This window comes from Gadus macrocephalus, chromosome 14 (assembly GCF_031168955.1).
Source record: "Gadus macrocephalus chromosome 14, ASM3116895v1".
Lineage (NCBI taxonomy): Eukaryota > Metazoa > Chordata > Actinopteri > Gadiformes > Gadidae > Gadus > Gadus macrocephalus.
The window spans coordinates 19,085,853-19,106,961 of record NC_082395.1 but is presented as its reverse complement, the minus strand read 5'-3'; the positions used below and the strand labels follow the sequence as shown (position 1 = coordinate 19,106,961).

General features: G+C 41.2%; 3 protein-coding genes across 5 annotated transcripts; all 3 read right to left on the bottom strand.

Moving 5' to 3' along the window:
- Nucleotides 1-2,502: 2,502 nt before the first annotated feature.
- Nucleotides 2,503-6,351, bottom strand: LOC132472095 (uncharacterized). The gene is made up of 5 exons (XM_060071549.1): nt 6,149-6,351; nt 5,681-5,875; nt 4,845-5,071; nt 3,874-4,199; nt 2,503-3,572 (listed from the first exon to the last, which is right to left on the bottom strand). The coding sequence occupies exons 1-5, from the start codon at nt 6,289-6,291 to the stop codon at nt 3,378-3,380; spliced, it is 1,086 nt and encodes a 361-aa protein (XP_059927532.1). The 5' UTR covers nt 6,292-6,351; the 3' UTR covers nt 2,503-3,377.
- A 7,169-nt stretch (nt 6,352-13,520) lies between these two features.
- On the bottom strand, nt 13,521-16,332 carry LOC132471697 (macrophage mannose receptor 1-like). Its single transcript, XM_060070926.1, has 4 exons — nt 16,115-16,332; nt 15,609-15,829; nt 14,756-15,075; nt 13,521-14,561 (listed from the first exon to the last, which is right to left on the bottom strand). Exons 2-4 carry the CDS (start codon nt 15,748-15,750, stop codon nt 14,367-14,369), a joined length of 657 nt encoding a protein of 218 aa, XP_059926909.1. The 5' UTR covers nt 15,751-15,829; nt 16,115-16,332; the 3' UTR covers nt 13,521-14,366.
- An 846-nt stretch (nt 16,333-17,178) lies between these two features.
- foxr1 (forkhead box R1) lies at nt 17,179-21,068 on the bottom strand. Of its 3 annotated transcripts, XM_060070923.1 has the most exons (8): nt 20,739-21,060; nt 19,544-19,633; nt 19,223-19,458; nt 18,955-19,038; nt 18,423-18,550; nt 17,831-18,063; nt 17,632-17,687; nt 17,179-17,264 (listed from the first exon to the last, which is right to left on the bottom strand). In XM_060070923.1, exons 1-7 carry the CDS (start codon nt 20,857-20,859, stop codon nt 17,659-17,661), a joined length of 921 nt encoding a protein of 306 aa, XP_059926906.1. In that variant the 5' UTR covers nt 20,860-21,060; the 3' UTR covers nt 17,179-17,264; nt 17,632-17,658. The 3 variants fall into 3 exon arrangements, with proteins under 3 accessions (XP_059926906.1, XP_059926908.1, XP_059926907.1); XM_060070925.1 differs by lacking the exon at nt 19,544-19,633 and having other exon boundaries at nt 20,739-21,068; XM_060070924.1 differs by lacking the exon at nt 18,955-19,038 and having other exon boundaries at nt 20,739-21,061.
- Between the last annotated feature and the right edge of the window lie 41 nt (nt 21,069-21,109).

The following is a 21,109-nucleotide window of genomic DNA, read 5'->3' as shown; positions in this document are numbered from 1 at the left end:
TCTTGACTCCTGCACTGAGGTTTAAATCGTGTTTGTTCAGAGGGTGATAAAAGTACTTTCAAATCTCCATGGCATATACTTATTTACTTGTATACTAATATATCCACAAGTTTCCTTGGGGCGGTTACTGGGGGAACGTTTGCCGGCCACGCTTCCAGGCGCCCACTGCACCTGACACCTCAGCTGTGTTTTTAGCTGATCAGCTGGCAGGCTAATCACATCACTGCAGTTGCTCTGTCACTGAATACAATTATGGCTTTTAAAAGCTCGGCAACGACGTGTGCAGTTCGAGGATGTACAACGACAAAAAGAGTGTTCGCCATAATTCTACTTTGTCTTCCCATACAATAACTGTGGAGGGCAAAGGTATAATTATATTGCAGTTTTTTAACTCAGTGAGGTTGTGTTCCAACATTGTAATGAATTAATGAATTACAGACAGACAGACAGACAGACAGACAGCGATTGTTTACATCGATCTCGTAGTAACCGCTAGTGAAGCCCACAATTTGTGCAAATGCATAATGGGGCGGTGGAAACTTCTACTAAGATGATACAATACGGCATGAGGATTGAACAAAATGTTGAATTCAGGAGTCAGTACTCCAGCTATTGCAGATCAAATCATGCATGATCAATACAGAATCTTGTTGTAATTTGAAATTTGTTTTACTATGAAAGGAACAATTCAAATTTTCAAAGGCCACATGAAGCTGTTGGCTGGAGCTTGTGGTGTAGGCCTACATGTACACCTCTTTGAACACAATATATTGGCTCTAGAGTTGTGCACCATAGATAATTGGTCAGTTAGAAAACTAGGGACAATGCAGAGCTGAATAAAGACTACAATGGACAGTAATCGTAGCACAGGGGACGCGGGTTGCCAAACTATAAATTGGTGAGGTTTATACAAGAACCGCGTGGTGCATTACCTTTGAGATGTGGTTGTGGTGTATGCACATCCTGTTCTTGCATTAACATACGAGCCCGACCACCATTGATAATAAGAAGTGTAGTATTGCTCAACCGTCTGTCCAATCCATTTCTGAGTTGAAGTCGTGCCAATTATAATCAAACCGTCAACGTCCTTCTTCAGAGTAGGAAGGGCCCATTCACCGTGCGCCCCGTGATTGCTATTGGGACATATATGTGGGAAATTAAGAATATTCTTAACACAGTGGTACAATTAAAAAAGTGTGTTTGGGGGGGAAATCATACAAAGCTTCATATTTAAACCTACTAAAAATAACGTTTACATTTAAGCATAGGCATAAGTATAGCATAAGGGCTTCATTCATTATGTAATGACGGGTACTGTTTATTAACCCAAATTAATTGCATACTTAAACCTAGAGCACACAGATTAACATAGAAACAGGGATATTTTTGTTATTTCCAGTAGTTATCTAGATTCACAATGAAACAGTCACTATACCTGCAGCCGTCTACAGCACCAGTCCAAGAGGAAGGATACTGGTTAAAGTAAGAACCTTGCCTAACCACTGATCCCAAAACACACTCCAGGCTTGAGAGGAAGAGGAGGTTGAGGAGAGTTCTAATGGGGCCGCTCTCCATCCTGATCAAAGTTCCCTCGGCATACCTCTGTGTAGGTCCCAACTCAACACGGTGATCTGATTCAGTCAACACAGGTGCAAGGCTGGCCCTTATATATGCAGAGATGCAGTGATTAAGTGGAGTTTGGGGGATGTGGATGTGTGTGTGTGTGTGTGTGTGTGTGTGTGTGTGTGTGTGTGTGTGTGTGTGTGTGTGTGTGTGTGTGTGTGTGTGTGTGTGTGTGTGTGTGTGTGTGTGTGTGTGTGTGTAAAGATTTCAGAGCTTTTGTCAATTGTCCCCACTAGACCTCTGAGCACATCGGCACTGAACTAACGATCCAAACATTCAAATCTTTTCCACTTTGACTTATACCAACACACCACCAGGTGAACCTTATTTACCTATCCGTTTGGGACAATATTTACCTAGAAAATTATGAATTTATCAGCAAAGTTTATTTCAGAGAGGAAAGCTTTCGTTTGTCTTAAACCAAAGACAACAGCAACGACACATTTAGGCTTTTGAGTCAACTTCAGAGTTGTTACTTCGTTCACGGCAACATTCATTCCCATCAACAGCCTACGCAGAGGTGAAGAAGTTTGTGTTTTCATGTTTGGACTCATGCTGTGAATTTGCTGCTTTTAGGGATTGGGATACCGTTGGCTCAAAACATGCGTGCACACAGTCCTACAAAGGGGCTACCAGTAAGAGGAACTGGTAGGCGGGTTGGTATCCAGATGGGGCTGGAAACGCGTGGTAGTCCATCTGAGAGGACGATCCTGCAGTCCTGCGGGACGGCGTCGGAGGGCTGTTGTTGGCTGAGAGTGCAGGTAGTGTAATAATCACAGGTTACCTTCACTCATAAGTATACTCATATGGCTTCAAGGTCAGATGTCAAAGTAATGATTATTTATTATTTGCCTTAAAGTATAATAAAGGAAAAGGGCGTTGAAACAAATGTTTTATTCAAATGGAAGGCAAACGAATCCTGGAACTAATGATGCAATTAGAATGCGCCTGATCAACAAGAGGCCCAGAGCACCGTCGTACCTGAGGCCTATAGGGAGAGGGCTGGGTAGGAGCCGGAGGACTGGCTTAGCTTGACTAAATGAAGGTAAATCCCTATTAACTTCATCTTTAAAATACACATGCTGGTTCACACGTACTACAAAGCAGACAAAGTAAGATGTTAAATAGAGTCAAGCAATGGATAGAAGCAAACTCATACAAAAGAGGAAACGCACTCAAGGGAACTCAAACCGAAGGCCCCCCACCCTGCACCTCTAACCCGGCCCCGAAGGCCCTGAGGCACTAGCTACGGGCTGGACCATACACTTGGTTTGTCCTGGAGACAGGCATGAGCCCCTGATGTCACCACAAGTCTAAAAGGGAAGAACAAAAAGGCAAAACTAACTAAAACCACAAAGGCAAGTTAGACTTTAATTAATTGCCCATATTTTGAAATTGCACGTGAAGAACCAAACCTAAATATTAATATCCATCGGCAAAACTACAGCTATTGAGGACAATGATAGGTATGATTTATAAAGCCACCCTTAAATCACTGGAGACCTGGGATATAAAGCCTGACCTCTGCTGGCAGTTGAGACACCGGACAGGAAATCAAAGGAGCTTCCCTTTGTGACCTATATACACAATATTATTCAATCATTATAAATGATGTTGAGAGGAGGTAGGCAAAATATTTCTGGTCAATGTTGGTAAATAACAGAATGGAGCAGATTGTGAGACCTGACATGACAAATTTCAAATAACGACATTTTTATAACTGTTACTAAATCTTGCTTGAATGCATTGACTGATCAATACTTCTTATAGCAGAGGAAGTTTCTTTTTTCATTGCAGTCTCTGATATTCCAGGGTATGGTGCTGTTGTCCCTGACCAGGGTTCCACAATATTGCCCTTGAACAGGACAGGACGGCAAGTCCTGGTATGGCACATCAGTCCCATCAACCCAAAACCATTCGTGAACAAAGTAGCGAAGACCGGTCCAAATCTAGTGAAGGGAAGGAGACAACACTTAAATCCAACACACCGTCCAATTGGAGGGTTTCACATGTCACACTCATTCCAAACCACAGTCTTGGTACTTTTCCACCAGTATAATATTAGTAACAATAAATGGTTGCTTGCTTATTCCACAATTGGTGGTCAAGTAGCGTGACCATCTTTATTTAGGGCTACAATTCCTTAATCTATTTAGATTTCTTTCATTTGGAAAATGTCTCTTACCAATAATACGGTAATAATACAAATAAATCAAATCAAATCAAATCAAATTGCTAATGCAGATCAACCTCATTTGTGATGGCTTCATCGATTTTGGTCCACACAATTTGCTGGTCCAATGGACCACTGATGCTGATCAGGTCATTGCGGTGGTTGTTGGGGTCTGTCAAGTCCATGGCCCTGCAGTGCTCAAGGGCCTCCTCCCAGGTCTTGTCCTCCTTTACCAGAACCAGGTTGTCCTGGAAGCAGTAAAAGGGCCATAAGGTATCGCAGTCCAAGTTAATCATCTTCATGTCCTTATTGGACGTGGCAACACAGTCTCCGTTTGCTGTGGGCTGTCCTGGCTTCCAGTTTTCGTCAATTGGAAGTCCAGTGCTCGACTTCCAATCTCCACCTGTCAACAAAGAAATGAGACACTAAATGTTTGATGCAATTAAAGGAAATGGTTTACTATAACACAACCTGCAGACAGAGACTATGCATTGTGTGTGAAGGAACATCTTAGCAGTATGTTACAGCTTTTACGTAACCCTTTACGTGATCTTTAAGCTTCAAAGGATTTCTAAAGCCAACATTATGGACTGCACTCTTTAACCCTGGACCTCCAAAAGGGTGGTGAGATTGCGATGCAAGGAGATCCATCTCAACAGGTGGGAACAGTGATGTAAAAAAACGTTTACAACAACCGAATTAGTTCATATAAAAAAATCGGAACAATCTTCAACCAATGTAAATCAAGAGTGGCATTCACATTTTAAATCCTTCAAGTTACACTATTCATTTTGATCATCAGTGGGACGAATTTCAAAAAGGTCCCAAAATAAAATTTTCAGAAGAGCCATGGGATTCAAAAATGTGCAAAAACGAGACACTAGGGAAATATATTTGTGGATTGTGAAATATTTTAAGCCTACCAACACCATAATGTCCTTGGGCGTGTGTTGGGGACTAGAAAATGTTGGGTGTATTTCCCTCTAGTGTGCCAACAAAAAAAAGGATATGCAAAAGAGGCCATCAATATTTAAAGTTTAGAGCTTACCATTAGATCTGTGTATTCCTGTCCATATATAGAATAGGTCATCATTAGGGAGGTCGTCGAATCGGTCTTCGTCTTTCAGAAGAACAAGATCAATGTAATTATCTCTGCAGTATGTCTCTGCATCCTCCCATTTCAGAGCCCGTGGGACAAATACGATGGAGGAATGAGATGGGCCACTCTTCTTACAGTAGAAGAAGAAGTTATAATGGCAAGATCCGAAAGCTATTCTGATAAAGAAAAACAGACATTATAAACAACATAGGGTAAAAAGTCTATGCGATTTAAGGAATACTTCTGCAGGGTAAAGCAAATAGCTTGTAGTTTGTACTTATTCAAAGTCAAAGTAAAAAAAATGTATCCCTCCATAGCATACTTATACATCTACTTGAACATGGTACAATTAAGCAGTAATTGGAGGTGTTGCGGATTGAATACCAAATGAGGATTTAACCAAATGTGGAAGGGAGTCAGGAGTCAGTACTCAAGCTATTGCAAATCAAATCGTTTGCGATCAATACAAATCGTTTCCATGTTTAGTGTAGTCCCAAAATGTGTGCATTTTGTCATTTTACGCAAGGAACAATTCTCCTTTGCCAAGTCTCTAACAAACTGTGGTGGAGCAATGAGTGAACATGAAGCTGTGGGCTGGAGCTTTCGATGTTCACCAATTTGAAAAGGGCAAATTGGCCATAGAGTTGAGCTCCATAAAAATCAGTACTCAACACTAGTGAGTAGTGAGACCTCAAGACCTCAAAAATAATTCAAACGTAGCGTAGGCGGAGCAGTTCCAAACTCTAAATTGGCTGGTTTTGAGAACCACGTGGTGCATTACTTACGCATGAGATGGGGAGGTGAGGTAGGCACAAGTTTCATATTGAGAGATCTCGGGTGGGTCATTATAGTATGTTCCATCGGACCATCTAGCCTGGCCCCCCTGACCCTTCAGGCCAATCCATGTGTGATATGTAACCGTTGTTATGTCCGATTTGTCAAACTCAAACTGCTGAGTTAAGAGGGCCATCGATCTTGACCTAATTGGAAATAAATGTGTGAAATATGGATTGTACTGGGTAACACGGTGATTAAAAATAAAAAGTGGGTTGAAATAACATCACTCAAAGCTCCTAAAATAAACATACAAAAATAGACATTTTGTCATAGAGTGCATCATCAGGGCTGTATTCATTAGGTTATGACAGATACTATTTATGAACCCAATTTAATAGAAAGATTTATATTCAATGGTGCCACGTTAAAAACACTTTCTGCCGTTTTCTAGATTCACAATGAAACAGTCACTATACCTGCAGTTGGCTTCGGCATTCGTCCAAGTGTAATAATAATAACTATTATAGTGAGAATGTTGTCTAACCACTGATCCCAAAACACACTCCAGGCTTGAGAGGAAGAGGAGGTTGAGGAGAGTTCTAATGGGGCCGCTCTCCATCCTGATCAAAGTTCCCTCAGCAGCCCACTGTGTAGGTCCCAACTCAACACGGTGATCTGATTCAGTCAACACAGGTGCAAGGCTGGGCAAGGCTGGCCCTTTATATGCAGAGATTCAGTGATTGTGTGTTGTTTGGGGGATGTGTGTGTGTGTGTGTGTTCGTGTGTGTGTGTGTGTGGGGGGGTTTTAAGTTTGTGTGTATATATATTACAAAACACATGCATGTATATATAATGATGTCTAGGCTTTTGTCAATTGTTGATCCTATTTTACTCCTGAGCACGTAGCCAGTGACCTAACATTCAAATCTTCTCCACTCTCAGAATCATTGACGCATAGCAACAAACCACCAAGTGAACCTAATTTACCTATTATACACAGACCATATTTACCTATAGAATGAACGTTTATTTAAGAGGGGGAAGACAAGACAATGCTTTTGGTTGAAACCAAAGACGACAGCAACGACACATTTCGGCTGAAATTAAATGATGCAAAGGCAATCAGAATTTACGTTGCCTTCGTCCACGGCAGCATTCAGCTTCATGGGTTGTGATTGGGACACCCACCCGTTTAATAAAATAATATACATTTGTCTGTACGATATGTCAGAGCCTTAAGTATAGTTTCTTTATCTTCTCAGCTTTTACTATGCAGTGTGTACGAGGCCGAGTTGACACAGAAATGAAGGATGTAAACCAATAAAATGATAAGGGATAAAATGAAAGACAACTGTAATGCCCTGAGTCCTTGCGATCCACCCAAACCGTCTCAAGCCTAAACAACTCCTTAGCCTGAGCAATTCTCGCTCAACACCCTAACCAATTTAACAATAACAACAGAAACAATGACATCAACCTTTTTCATTATAGAATTATTTGAATGAACAAATAATAATGGTTCAGGCAGTTGAGAAATACACTAAATGGCAATGTGTGTCCAAAATAAGAGCACATGCAATGACCTCGTTTCTTAGGCTGCAAGGTAAAAATTGTGAGACATATCTTTTTGAGGGATAAACCAACGCCGGTATTATAATTATATGAACAACACATGAAACATTTAGATCGACAACGTGGTAAACTCCCATAAGCAGCACCTGGTGTTTGGCAACGTCTCCCATTTACTTTGTATTGGACGGAAGGATCGCATGTGGGCAGGAGATGCTTTGCGTTGAAGGGGCGGGACAATCTCATGGTTTTAAGCCCTTCCATCAACAGAAAGCTAAACTTCAACAAGCCAGGGCAATGCAACTCGATGAAGTGCATCTAAAAAGTATGTGTTTAGTGTGTATGTACATGCGTATGTCGGTGTGGGACTGAAAGAAAATGTAATATACTAATAAACCATTGTTAACATCGACTGCTTTTAATCAATTTCTTAATGATGGATGAGAAAAAATCTGTATATACACATTTTATTAAGGCTTGAGACTCCTTATTTTCAGCATTTGAAGCGGGGTCACCGAATACGAGGACCAGCTATGGATTTCTCCCTTTCGTGGATTGTTTTCTGCTGTTTGTGGACTCTATGATAAATGCAGAGATGACAATAATTGTAACCATACAGATTTGAGGTTGTCAAATTAAAAATGGAGGTGACTGTCGGGCGCTTCTTACCAGCTAGAACATTTTCAGCGGGGTGGCCAGGGTGAGACCAGAGATCATTTTTGGGTGGCACATAAATCTAAATATGATGTAAGGCATCTTGAAATTAAGGGAATATTTAAGACATGTACACGCTGTACATCATAATATTAATTCAGACAGTGGTGTAATTGTCAAATACACTTTTACTTTACACATTTTTTGCAGTTATATGAGTTCATTTTTTTTCTTGTCAAAAAACATCATCAGAGACTCAGAGACAGTTTTGTAAAGAATTTAATTTATGACTCATTTTATGTGTCACATTTCTAAAGGCCTCTTGTGTATGGATGGAACTCAGATTCTAAGACAACAAGTGCAGGTTCGTCTCAGCTTTCAGGTCTGTTTAAAAAAAGAACTAACTCGACCTTCTGATCTAACAATGTTAAAGTAGAAAGTCAAAATCTCAATTGCAAACAGCAACATTCATATTTTTTACCTTTGACTCCTTTTCCCTTAACATATAAAGACCAGTGGCGGCTTGTGATGACCTTTGTGGGTGGTGCACAGTAATGGAGAGGGGATTTGGGGGTACTCCCCCAGATAATTCTGAATTTGGTAGATTTGATTTCCTGTATTCTGGTGCATTTTGGGGATGACCACTACCGATGAATTCATTCAGATTCATAGCCTACATCCTGACTTGCAGGGCTTTGACAAACTTACACTGCATATACAGACATACTTTATGGCCATTCCACCAGCCATTGCTATTTGACCCATGGTTGTGATATTGAGGCAAATCATGATCACAGTGCTATAGCGTCCATTTTTTGTGGGTCCCAAGGTCTATTTCATATGTAGTTAGAAATATGGGACATTTGCTTCATTTGGTTTATTTGTTACAGGCCAAAAGACTAAATAAATATGTAACTTACCTGCCCCTTTTAAGTATGACATTGCTTGGGGTGTCCAATTCCTCCACTGAAATGTGGAAATTGCTTTTACAACTCTGCTATTTAGCTATCTCTGCACTTCAAATAGTTGTGTTCGTCGAGTGCTGCTTAGGGAGGTGGCCTGTTTGATGGATTTACTCAATTGTCCAATCATGTGGTGATAATGAAATATCACCACATGATTGTCATTGGTCGGGGCGCACAAAATTACGACCTGAAGTCTAATTTTCCTGCGCCAATGAAAAGCTGTCTCTGATTGAAAGACAGCAAAAAGTTTGCGAGCTCACATAGACTTCATCGTTACCGGCGCACCTGACTTGAAGGTGGGCTTTATCTCGATGGACAGATAACCAGCCTAGCCCAAAGAATTGACATTCAGACGCATTTAAATGGTTGGCAAGGCAAGTACGGCCTATCACAAAATTAAACAAGGATAAATGCTATGTATTTTTGTTGATTTATTTCGTATTTGTAATGTTTATTCATTCATAGTTGGCCGATATATTCGAGTGAATATTTCATGGAGGGGCGGCGCTCTAGCGCTCTCTATTGACCCACTGCCACGGCATAAGACATAAACTTGCCATAGATTCATCTTACAACAGCCGTATTCTGCGATTATTGTGGTTTGTAGCAAAGCGATTCACAAAATCAACGAAATCCAGGGCTTTTGCTCGTCTTGACACTACACTTAAAACTCATAGATTGCTGATTCAAACATCATCCATGGTAGATTTAAGGTAGGTCTTGACCAGTTTGACCAGTTGTGAAAATGCTTCGTTCACAGGAAGCCGTACTCACAGGTATGGCAATGGCCCCTTTGCATAACCTGAACAGCTCATGGAATACCTATTTGAATGGTTCAATGATCTTTGTGAGTTCCACAATATCAAAGGGCATCTGTTCACCAGATGGTGACAAAAGAGCCAAACATAAATGTATAAAGTGTCTGCAAAAATGATAGAAAAATTATAAAAATTATATAAATAAATGCAAATACGACAAGGGTAGCCAATGGCTACCCTTGTCGTATTTGCATTTATTTTTATCACCCTAGATCCGCCCCTGCTTCTTACCGAAACCCACCTTGCTTCCACTGGAACTACTGCCGCTTCAGTGGCCGCCGTCCTCGGTGCGCAATACTGTCGGCTCAGCGCAGTCGTTGCGCTCTTGTTCCACAGCGGGCTTCAGATCGACCCAGCACGACACCTAACGTCGGTAAAGAAAATATAAACCTGAATCTTACACTGAACGTCCACTTTGACCATCCACTCAAGTCAAACCCCCTTGTTATGGAATGTGCTTATCCACATAATCAGTGTTTAATGTGGATTTACCTTTGAGCTTTTCCTATTATGGGCAAGAATTGACCAACATCACTTATATATATTCACGTTTGTATTGAGAGAGAAGAATCCATCATCATCATGCCACCACATAGGCAAATCAACCGCTTTGCTTCAGCCACTCGGACGTCCCAAAACAAAATAACCACCCGAGTGATCCCCATGTCAATACAATGTAACGCTTTAAGCTCGTGCATGTTTCTAAAGGTGAACGAGGTCATGCCTGTCTACGCTTTAAACTTGTGCATGTTGCAGAAAATGTGCAGCAGCGACCCCCTGTGATCAGACTTTATGGTGGGGAACAGAATCCGAACTGGCGAACGCTAGATATTGAACTGACGCGTTGCGGCTCTCACCACCAGGTGGGGTAGCAGTACCACCTGGCAAGCCTCTGGCCGCCGCCCCCCCCCCCCCCCCCCCCCTTCTTCAGCACTGGACAGCGACTGCTGACGTCAGCGCCGCGAATCTGACGCTGATTCGCGTAATATGTTTAGCGTAATATGACACTGCCTGCCTCCGGTGATCTGCCAAATATGGTCCCTATCTGGCCAAAGGTAATGGAGGTTTTCCGTGGCACTAAGCATGGACCTTGGTGCGAATACTATTAATCGTTCTGGTGAAACCTACAATTACAACCATCCCTGTGGTTTCCAGGAATGGATCCATTGGCGACAGATTAACCAGAAGTGTTTAGGTCGTGTGCCGTCCCTCGGGCCATGGTGAAAGATGGAGCACAACTGAGGTTGATCCGGGTCTGTCCATGATCCGGGTGCCCTCGGCTCGATGACTTTTTGGATAGTGAAGTTGGATAGTGACGTTGACAAGACCAGTGTTTCCCCTCACGTTGTTTTCAGGCTCGGTCAGATAACGCAGCATGCGGTATGCGATTTGTAATTGCGTTATATTGTTTGTTCACTTGGTACATCAAGACTTAAAACAAAGTGATCAGGAGAGGATGACTTTAAGAAAGTGCATTTATTGTATTATAATAAATATGAGCTTTGCTAAACATAGCACATCATGAACACAGTAGAACAGTCGATCTTTCTCTATAATGCTATTTGAATTTTATTCCTTGTTATTTTTAATATTCAAAGTATATTCAAATTGTAAAACGCATGAAAATATAAATTAATGATCTAAATTTCTTTTCCTTGGCAAGTTACCATGGTATTTAGCGGGATAATGCCCTTCGAGGTGCCAAAAACATGTTTGATCGATCGTAATTAAGGAGACTACTTTTTGAGGGAGATTAACTCAAACTATACATTTAATAAGCATGCAATACAAATAAGAAAAAGCATAATTATTAAAGTATTTAAATTGTTTTATGTTGGCAAGCAAGAAGTAGAATAAATGGGATAATCAGTCTTATTTAAAGGGTTTGTGCAACCAACCGCACAACAAGACATGATTGCGGCTCTTGCGCTCTCGTCTCTTGCTGCCAACGACATGTGGGTAGAGCGGGGAGTGACGTAGAGTGACGTCCCTCTATACACTATACACAGGCTTATGCATGGTCAATGGCACTTTTAAAATCTGTCTAATATAATCAAGTATGAATGCTGGTTTGCACGTACTGCTAATCAAATAAAGTAAGTTGTTAAATAAAGTCAAGCAATGGATAGAGGCAAACTCATGCAAAAGGGAAAACACACTCAAGGGAACCCAAACCGAAGGCCCCCACCCTGTACCACTCGCCCGGCCCCCAAAGGCCCTGTGTGGCTGGACCATCAAATAGGTTTTTCCTGGAGAAATACATCAGCCACTGAGGTACTTACCACTAGTCTAAAATATAGCCCTTAATAATACTACAGGCTGTGGATGCTAATAGGTCAACCAGATATATTGCTGCAGTATTTACAATGGGGTTTAATAGTAGAATGTCTTGAAATTGCTGTATCTGATAAGTATAAGATATAGTAACATTCCCCTATAGAAACAGCTCAGGGATTCTGGCTCATAGGTGCACAAGTCTCCTCACAGTTGGGCAATGGTTCATTGGATATCCTTTTATTTCTGTGAGAATAAACTGCTATCCCCAGCAATAGCTACACACCAAAATATTTGCCAGTACGGTATTGTATTGGTTACAACTCTGGGAAAGGTTTATTTTGCTTTGTTTGGGACCTGCCATTAAGTATTTTGCACCACTGGCTAGACCTATTGTCTCACTAGCTCTCATGATTAATAATAAAGCCTGTCATGCATATTGCTATGTAAACATTTAATTTAGTTAGTAAATAATTCAATAATATTAAACATTAATTGATGTTAGGAGGAGGTAGGGGAAGTTATTCTGGTCTATGTCGGAGAATATGAAGATGGAGCAGATTGCGAGAAGCCTGACACGGCAAATTTCAAATAATGTTGAAGGACAATATTACACATATATCGTATATCAATGTTAGACATTTAACAATATTAAAGTTTAGCTACCTTTAGTCTACCTTTTAGCCGGTAGTATTTGTAACTGTTACTAATGGGTGTGTGAATACATTCACTGATCAATCTTTCTCGTAGCAGACAAAGTTTCTTTTTTCATTGCAGTCTCTTGATATTCCAGGATATTTCGCTGTCGGCCCTCACCCGAGTTCCACAATAATGCCCTCGAACAGGACAGGACGGCAAGTCCTGGTATGGCACATCGGTCCCATCAACCCAAAACCATTCGTGAGCAAGGTAGCGAAGACCGGTCCAAACCTAGTGAAGGGAAGAAGACGACACCTTAATCCAACACATCTTCCAATAGGAGGGTTTCACATTTCACTCTCATTCCAAACCAGTCAGAATAATAATAGTAACATCTAGTAGAGAATGAATTTCATGCAGAAAATGTGTTGAGTGCTGTAGTGTAAAGTGAGGTTGAAAATAAGTTTTAATAAAGCCACAAATGAATGAATGTCGAAATGTCGGATGGAATTCGACATGAAAAGATAGTGAAAAGCTATAGTGAAAATATATATAATTGAAGATCTAAGTGAATTGGTTTGTTAGATGTTTGGATGAAGGTTAACGGTTAAAAAGAGACCAAGTTGCACAGTCGAAAGTACTTGAAGGGTCAGAGAAAGGCTTCCATTATAAAAAGAATAAATATATTTAAAAAAGTGAAAAATATTTAAAAGAGTAAAGAATATTTTAAAAAGTAAAAAATAAATAAATAATGGTGTGTAAGGTAGCGAGCAATTCCAACATTTTGAAAGTGGAATGGAGTCTATGGGAAAAAAAATTGGAAGGAGTAGGGTCCCAAAATTTGTAGAAAATAATGAAGAAAAGAATGAATAAAGCCTAAATATATCAATAGTTGAGCACTGCTTGCAGCAGTCACCTAATAAATGATACCTCTTGCGGGCCAGAAAAAAATTAAGAGGGGCCGCATTTGGCCCACAGGCCGCTAGTTGAATAGGCCTGTTTACATCATGCATCACCCTTTTAGACTATAGCACACAAGAATTAATGTCGGTGAGATTTGCGTTCAACTTCACAATGCTTCATGGGGAATCCCTGTGTGGAACAAACCAAATCCCGGAGAACAGATTTCAAAAACACAGATTTGTCTGAGAGCACGGTTTACAAATCAGTGAGCATGGATTTTCAGGCCAACACCATAATTGTATTATTAAAAATATATATTTTATTATCGTTCCGGCTTTCCACTTCAAACAAGGTTCATGGGAAATAAAACCAGTGATCAGTTATTTGGAAAAAGGACGTTTTATATACCAAGTCCCTTCATAGGATCCATGAAGAATCCAGGATCCTGAAAAAAGGACTGCAGTTTTATACATAATCTTTTAGACATGTAAAAACAATTGCAAAGTAGCAAGCATCTCCACGGATGTTGAAGGAGTCATGTGAGGTGGGATAGTACGACACTAAAGTGTTTCTGTTCAGCTACATATAAACTTTGCATGTCCAGGTTGTATTCCTCACATCTCCGCCATGATCTAGCCAGTGTGTTGTGTAGTGAGCAAAAGGGTGTAAACTGGCAACAGTGTATTCCCCTCCACATAAAACCACAACAATGTGTGCATTAAAAGTTAAATCCCTTTGTCGCAACCGTCTGAATGAAATGTCAGAAACCTTCTGTGAAGCTTTCAGTGTTGTATCAGTTACATAATAGCTTTGTTTGCATACAACACTTGACACATTATTATACATATATTATATACTCAATATTTATATAATCAATATTTCTTGTAGCAGAGGAAGTTTCTTTTTTCGTTGCAGTCTCTGATATTCCAGGGTATGGTGCTGTTGTCCCTATCAACAGTTCCACAATGTTTCCCTAGATCAGGACAGGTCGGCAAGTTCAGGTATGGCACATCAGTCCCATCAACCCAAAACCATTTGTGAGCAAGGTAGCGAAGACCGGTCCAAACCTAGTGAAAGGAAGACGACAACACATCGACTATTGGAGGGTTTCACATGCCACGCTCATTCCAAACTAGTCTTGGTCATTTTTCACCAGCATAATAACAGAAAAATATGGTTGCTTGCTTATTCTACAATTTATGTCAAGAAGTAGGCCACACTGTCTACACATACATACACATATACATATATATAGAACAACCTCGTTTGTTGTGGCTTTGTTGATTCGGAACCACACGGTGTGATGATCCAATGGACCACTGAAGCTGATCAGATCATTGCGTTGGGGGTCTACCAAGTCCATGGCCCTGCAGTGCTCAAGTGCCTCCTCCCAGGTCTTGTTCTCCTTCACCAAAACCAGGTTGTCGAAGTAGCAGTAAAAGGGCCATGTTGAATTGCAGTCTAAGTTAGTCATACTATTCTCTGTATTGGAGAGACCAACACAGTCCCCCTCTGCTGGCCCATTCCCTTCTTCCCAGTTCTCATAATCTGCACGGCCAATGCTCCATTCCCAGTCTGCACCTGTTGGTGCAGAAATACAGAAAACATTTCAAACATGATGTGTGGACTATGTTTGCGGTTTGTAAAATTGACTCCTAGAAGTTCAACAAGTAAGGACTTAAAATGCCAACATTAGACAGAACCTTCTCACCCAGAACAAATTGACCAGAGCAGGGAAAAAAAAATAAAAAATCCTAAAAACCCAACATGAAATTGAAAATACAGAAGAAGTACATGAGAAAAATAAAGCCTTCAAGCAGTACCGGAATGGGAGACGAGAACCTAGTAGTCATTCCCCAAATTCCTGTGATTAATTAATACAGTCCTCTTTTGAGGAAGAGGGGGTTCTGAGGCAAAGGTGTTACACTGAGTCTAGATGAACAAGACTAGTAGCATGGATAGAATAGAGGTATCCTCTTGGTAATCACAGAAATATCTTTGTAAAATTAATGCCATAGCCTGCATTTCTCCCTATGAGATTCCCATTATACAGTCCTTTTGCATGCGTGTAGGAGCAAGTTATACAACATTGAAATAAAAAGGTTCGAGCTTACCAGGTTGAGCTCTGTGTAGTCCTGTCCAGATATAGAATAGATCATCAGAAAGATCGTTGGCAGTTGTCCCACTCTCCAGGGTAACAAGATCTTTGTGACGTTGTTGGCAGTAATTCCGGGCGTTCTCCCACGTTGTGGCCATCGGTACGAATGTGACGGTAGAGTCCACGTTAGAGCAGTAGAAGAACAATTTGTTATCACAGTCTTGGGACTGATGTTTACTGGAAAGCAAAACAGAAATCTCAATTGATGGATACTGCAGGTACAAGCTGATTGCACCAACAATAAACGGCTGTTTACTCGGCAAACACTTGACTGGTTAATCAAATAACTGGTACACGTGATTGACCACTAACCTGGCCAGCCAGGAATTTCTCTCCCCCTCCCTCCCTCCCTTTAAACACTGCCTTCAAATAAAGTCTTACTTTATTTCTCAGGAAACCAAGTTTCCATGATCCAAGCCCCAATGCTGGTAAGACGTGTCCCAGACCCACGTGGTGCCTCACCTGCCCTCTGTGGAGTTTGCGGCTGCACAGTCTCCATTATTATCCTTGCAACCAAGTAGCCATTTATAACACGCGTTCTCATAACTTTTTCCATCAGACCATTTCCAGTCACCGTCTGCAGCCTTGTACAGGCCAATCCATGACAGATAAATGTAGGGGTCAAGAAGGTCAACGTCAGACTGCTGAGTTAGTAAGGCTAAATCCCCGGAATGTGACCTATTGTGACATAAGGGTTAAAGAAATGAATGTTTTAAATCATACTTGGTACATCAAAATATATAATGGTAAATATGCATCAGTCCTTAGTCCATTAGCGAAATGTAATTATTTTATCTTCACTTGAATCATTGCCAAAAAAAATTCCGGTTAGCATTACAATAATGATTTAAGTTTAGTCAAATTATTAGCTTATTTCTTAGGGATTTTAAAGACTGACAATGAAACGGTACCAATACCTGCAGTGTTCTCTGGCTTCCAGCCAGGTTGAAGGTAACTCGAAATTGTAAGTAGTATGTTTTCTAATCACCGATCCCAAAACACACAAATTCCTCGAGTCAAAGAGGACGTGAAGGAGCGCTACAAGGAGAACACGCTTCATCCTCATCCAATCCGGTTCTGTCCGCTTACTAAGTCTACGCCTTTTCCATGATCCTGTTGCCACCCAAGAAGGGCTGTGTAAGTGGCTTGCAGCTGTGAGCCTTGTGCTGTTGTATAGAGGGATGATTCACTGATTGCATAAAGCCTTTTGTTGGGTGGGGCCGGACAATAATTTCACTGCAATGGACACCATTTGAATAGCAGGCAGTATGCATTTGCTTGGCCAATAGATAAATTGGGCGAGGGAGAAAGAGCAACCTACAGGGACATTTTTTGACAGGTGATGTCACCTATGCAAATAGATGGCATGAGACCTACCTGACCATCTCTGGAAAGACCATCCGACTTGCTGCCTGAGAAACACTCATGTGAAGTGATGAGTGGATTGTGTTTGTCTTGTGCCCGAGAATGTGATGGTAGTGTAAGAAAAACATTTTTTTTTAAACGAATACAATTATGAAAAAATACAACATATATGGTTATTTATTCAGAATAACCTTTTGGCCATTACAAGAGTTTCATATGCAGTCTTACAAAAGGACCACTTGGCAACCTGAACAAGAAAGATGGAATTACAAACACACCACAATTAAACATTCTAACAAGGCAATCAAGTTGTCATTGTGAAAAACACCCATGTGTGTTGTCAACTGGAAACCAATGGTGGCTATTCTTCCGATTAATTACACATTTCCTGACTGACGTGTGGAAGAATTTGGCTAACCGGAGGGTACACCGGTACGATGCGCCTTAAAATTATACAAAGGCTGCATTCAAAATGATCCTTTACATGAAATAGCATTACAAGAGCAGCCAATAAATGCAGTCCACCAAGACTGCAGCGTAGGCTCTGGGACAGGGGTAGCTAGACAACATAGCATCAAGACTCAACTTGATACCATTAAGAAATGTTTCAATACCTGGTTTGGATTCTGTTCCCGTCATACTCACAGCACGAACAAGGTATGGATTACATCTAAAAAAATAAATAATTAAAAAAGAAGGCAAAGGCAACAATGTGTTTACGTTCCCTTTTATTTGCATACAACAATCTTGTGTTGTCCCACAGGCAAATCCACAGAAAGGGATGATTTGAATACACTTGTTCACTGCTCTCACCTGGACGGGACATGCTACCCTTCAGCTGCTGAAAGGACTCCCCAGTCAAGGTGCGGATCTCGTCCCCGAGTCGGTGTCGGCCGTCCAATGTGAGGTGCCACAAGCACGACTTCCGCTTGCCCTCTCTGCACAGCTGGTAGGGGGTCTTGCAGAAGCTGCTGCTGAAGCACAGGTTGTGGCGAATGGTGTTCTTCCAGCCGTCGGGGGCTGTCTGGAAGAATGGAAAGTGCTCCCTGGGCATGGCAGTCAAGGAGGTTAAGAAGAACAAGCACTAAGTTTACTAAAAAAAAATGTTCACTTGCAGGTTGAGGGTAAGATTAGATAGTAGAACATAATTTTAGAAATTCAATTCAGTAAAAGCCAACATAATTCAGTGGCCATATTTGGATGAGTAGGGGTAAACCTTGGGTAATCTTTGGAACTGGAGCAATCATTTGTAGTCCTGCATTCAAGTTTCCCCTTCAAAGTAGCAAAGTGGAGAGTCACGATTATAAGGGTTACCCAACCAACTCCCCAATATGGCCGCTCGATGCAAGGTCTACAATACAAGGAGTGTCTGGGACAAAAATGCAGAGTAGCCATTTGGACCGACCTTGTGAAGTTGTAAATCTGCTGGACATTCAGGCTCCCCGTGTGGCTGCTACTCAGTGCCATGGCGATGAGAATACAGTAGTTGACAGGTGGGCGTGGCCAGCCGCCCATCTTCAGGGATTTTTTGTCCTGAAAAAATAGTGGTCCTTCGATTATGTTCCTCTGCAATATAGTATATAGTTAAACAGTCAGTTCCTTTTTAAATCAATGCTTTAATGATGGGAATTATTTGCAATATGATAAACATCCTTATTAAGAAAAACGGATTAAATCGTTTTGTCTGAAAGGTTACATTGACAAAGATGCCCTCGTTGCCAGTGGTCAGACAAAAAGTAATATCTTGGAGTACTGCCATTTTATTAAGTCCAGTCAATTTATTAGAAATACATAAGCCTATAGCAAGTACGTAAAAGAGGCCCACAGCAAATATTCAACATGAGTAGCCTAAAGCAAACTTCAACCTCTTTGACAAGAAAATTTGTAAAAACATTGCCATTACTGAAAAACATTTAGTTCAACAACCCATTTCTCACTTTTGCGATCCGTGCCTTTCGTCGGCTTGGCCCCTTTCGATACAACGGACTATCCAACAAAACTGCCTTCTCTTCATCTCCAAGCTAAAAGTCAAGAGCCAAACATACAGGACAAAAACATTACAATTGATAGGGCGGTGCAAAAAGCCTACATGGTTATGAATGATTATATACGAGAGTCATCTGTTACTGTAATAATCCGTTAGCCCTTATTTACATATATACGCTCTGAAATAAAATTTGATAGAAACAACCAGTGAGTGAGTACCATGAAGCCGGTGGTGGATGAGGAAGTGTGCGCGCATCGCGCATGGCAGGAGGGAGCCGCAGCCGATGAAGTGCAGAGCGCGCTGTGATCAGGGCGTTCGGTGGCATGTCGGGGCGTTTTCAGTTCTACAGGGACGTTGACAACTGAAGGTACATGTACTGATCGTTTCATGTATTTAATTGGGCAGGCCAAGTTGGGATTCACCATCAGCCACAGGTTTGACTTCACGAAGGATTCTGCAATGGTAAGAAGTAGCATGAATAAGTGAGGGCTGGTTGTATGGTGCTCTACGTTCATGGTCAGGGTACCCAACGAGCTCACCCGATTTCTGATCATGGACATATTTGTTTTTCCTGCGGGATATCCTTGCATAATGCCACTGAGCGAGGTATTGGTCGTTCAGCTTTTCATCTGTCAGCAATAATGACATCAAATCAATATATCAAATAAGCAATTTAAATATTTACATAACAAGTTTGCAGTTGCTTTAATCTAAAGCGGAGTTACAATAAATTCATTAGTCAGAAGAAATAAATAATAGTAGCCTAGCTGTCAGAACATTAAGGATGTTCAGAGAAACAAGTGCCCAAGCACCATCAATTGTTAGGTTAACCCATTCCCCGTATTCAACAAAGATAGCCAGGATCAAGGGCGTAGATTTGCTTGGAGACTTAAAGACGTGTTCCCACCAATATCAAATGACGACTGAAGTGTCCCCAACAATATTCAGGTTGAAATGAAAAAAAAAAAGCACCTCATGCAGAACACAAAGGGTAGGGAAGTTCGACTGCTTTTTTTTCTCGTAGGCCTATATCGCACCGTCCCTCCCCTTCTTCGTTTAATGCGCCTGCATCCCTTCTCTCCCATGATAGTCAGCAGCTCGCGAGGTGTGTGGCAGATTATTCTGAAACAGGGGCCATATGTTACATTCAGGGCCCAAGTACAGGGTACATCCAAGCACACAAATATTGAAACACATTTTGTCAACGATACCTTTTTCAAACGTGCTAATAAAAAATTAGGCAGTTCTTAATGATGTTCTCATACAGTAATGGGCATTAAGGATACAAAACTCATTAAGTACAACACCACACACAAAATAAACTGGACCACACACACACACACACACACACACACAGTGTGTAAGAGTTTTAGGAGAATAAGGGAGGAGAAGGGACGGTGTGGGGACGGTGAGGCAATGCCAAGTCCAGGTGAACTCTATGTCAGGCCGCCAAGCCGATTTCCTCAGGCTATCTTTTGAACTTGTAAATAATCGCGTTTTTAGCCTACTCTCAGATTTCTCCACATAGACACTTACCTGGGAGTGACTTGAATAAAAAACTAAAACATTCGGAGTATGCCAATTTCTAAAGACGTTCACTCACCGTGCGTATAGACTATAGTCTCGCCTATTCCAATGAACCAAGAAAGCGGTTTACACAGGCAAGACAGTGAAATTGCCAATTGTGCTTAGCAGTGTAAAAATGCCTACCGTCGTAACATAAGGCCATCTTACCTTGAAAAAACTGATCTGTTGTGGTGGTCAACTTCATCTCCTCATCCATGTCCCAGTCAGTCAAACCTGTAGAGCAGTGGAGCTCGAAGAAGCGACTGCTGTTTTGAAATTGTAAAGCCATTTTAAATATAGGCTACACGTTTTGGTCGAGTTTTTGTCGAGTTATAGGCCTATATATTGCAGCTTATCAACTCTTATTCCCGGAGTGGCAGCATTCATTAAATGCTATTTGTAATGAACACAGATGTGTGGTATTGAAGAGCAAGACCACCACAGGTGTTGCTAGGTTTGGGTTGATTGGACCAATTAAGAAAGCTCAAAGACCTGGCTGAAGACGTGCATTATTTCCAGTGTTTCCCACACAGTAGTTA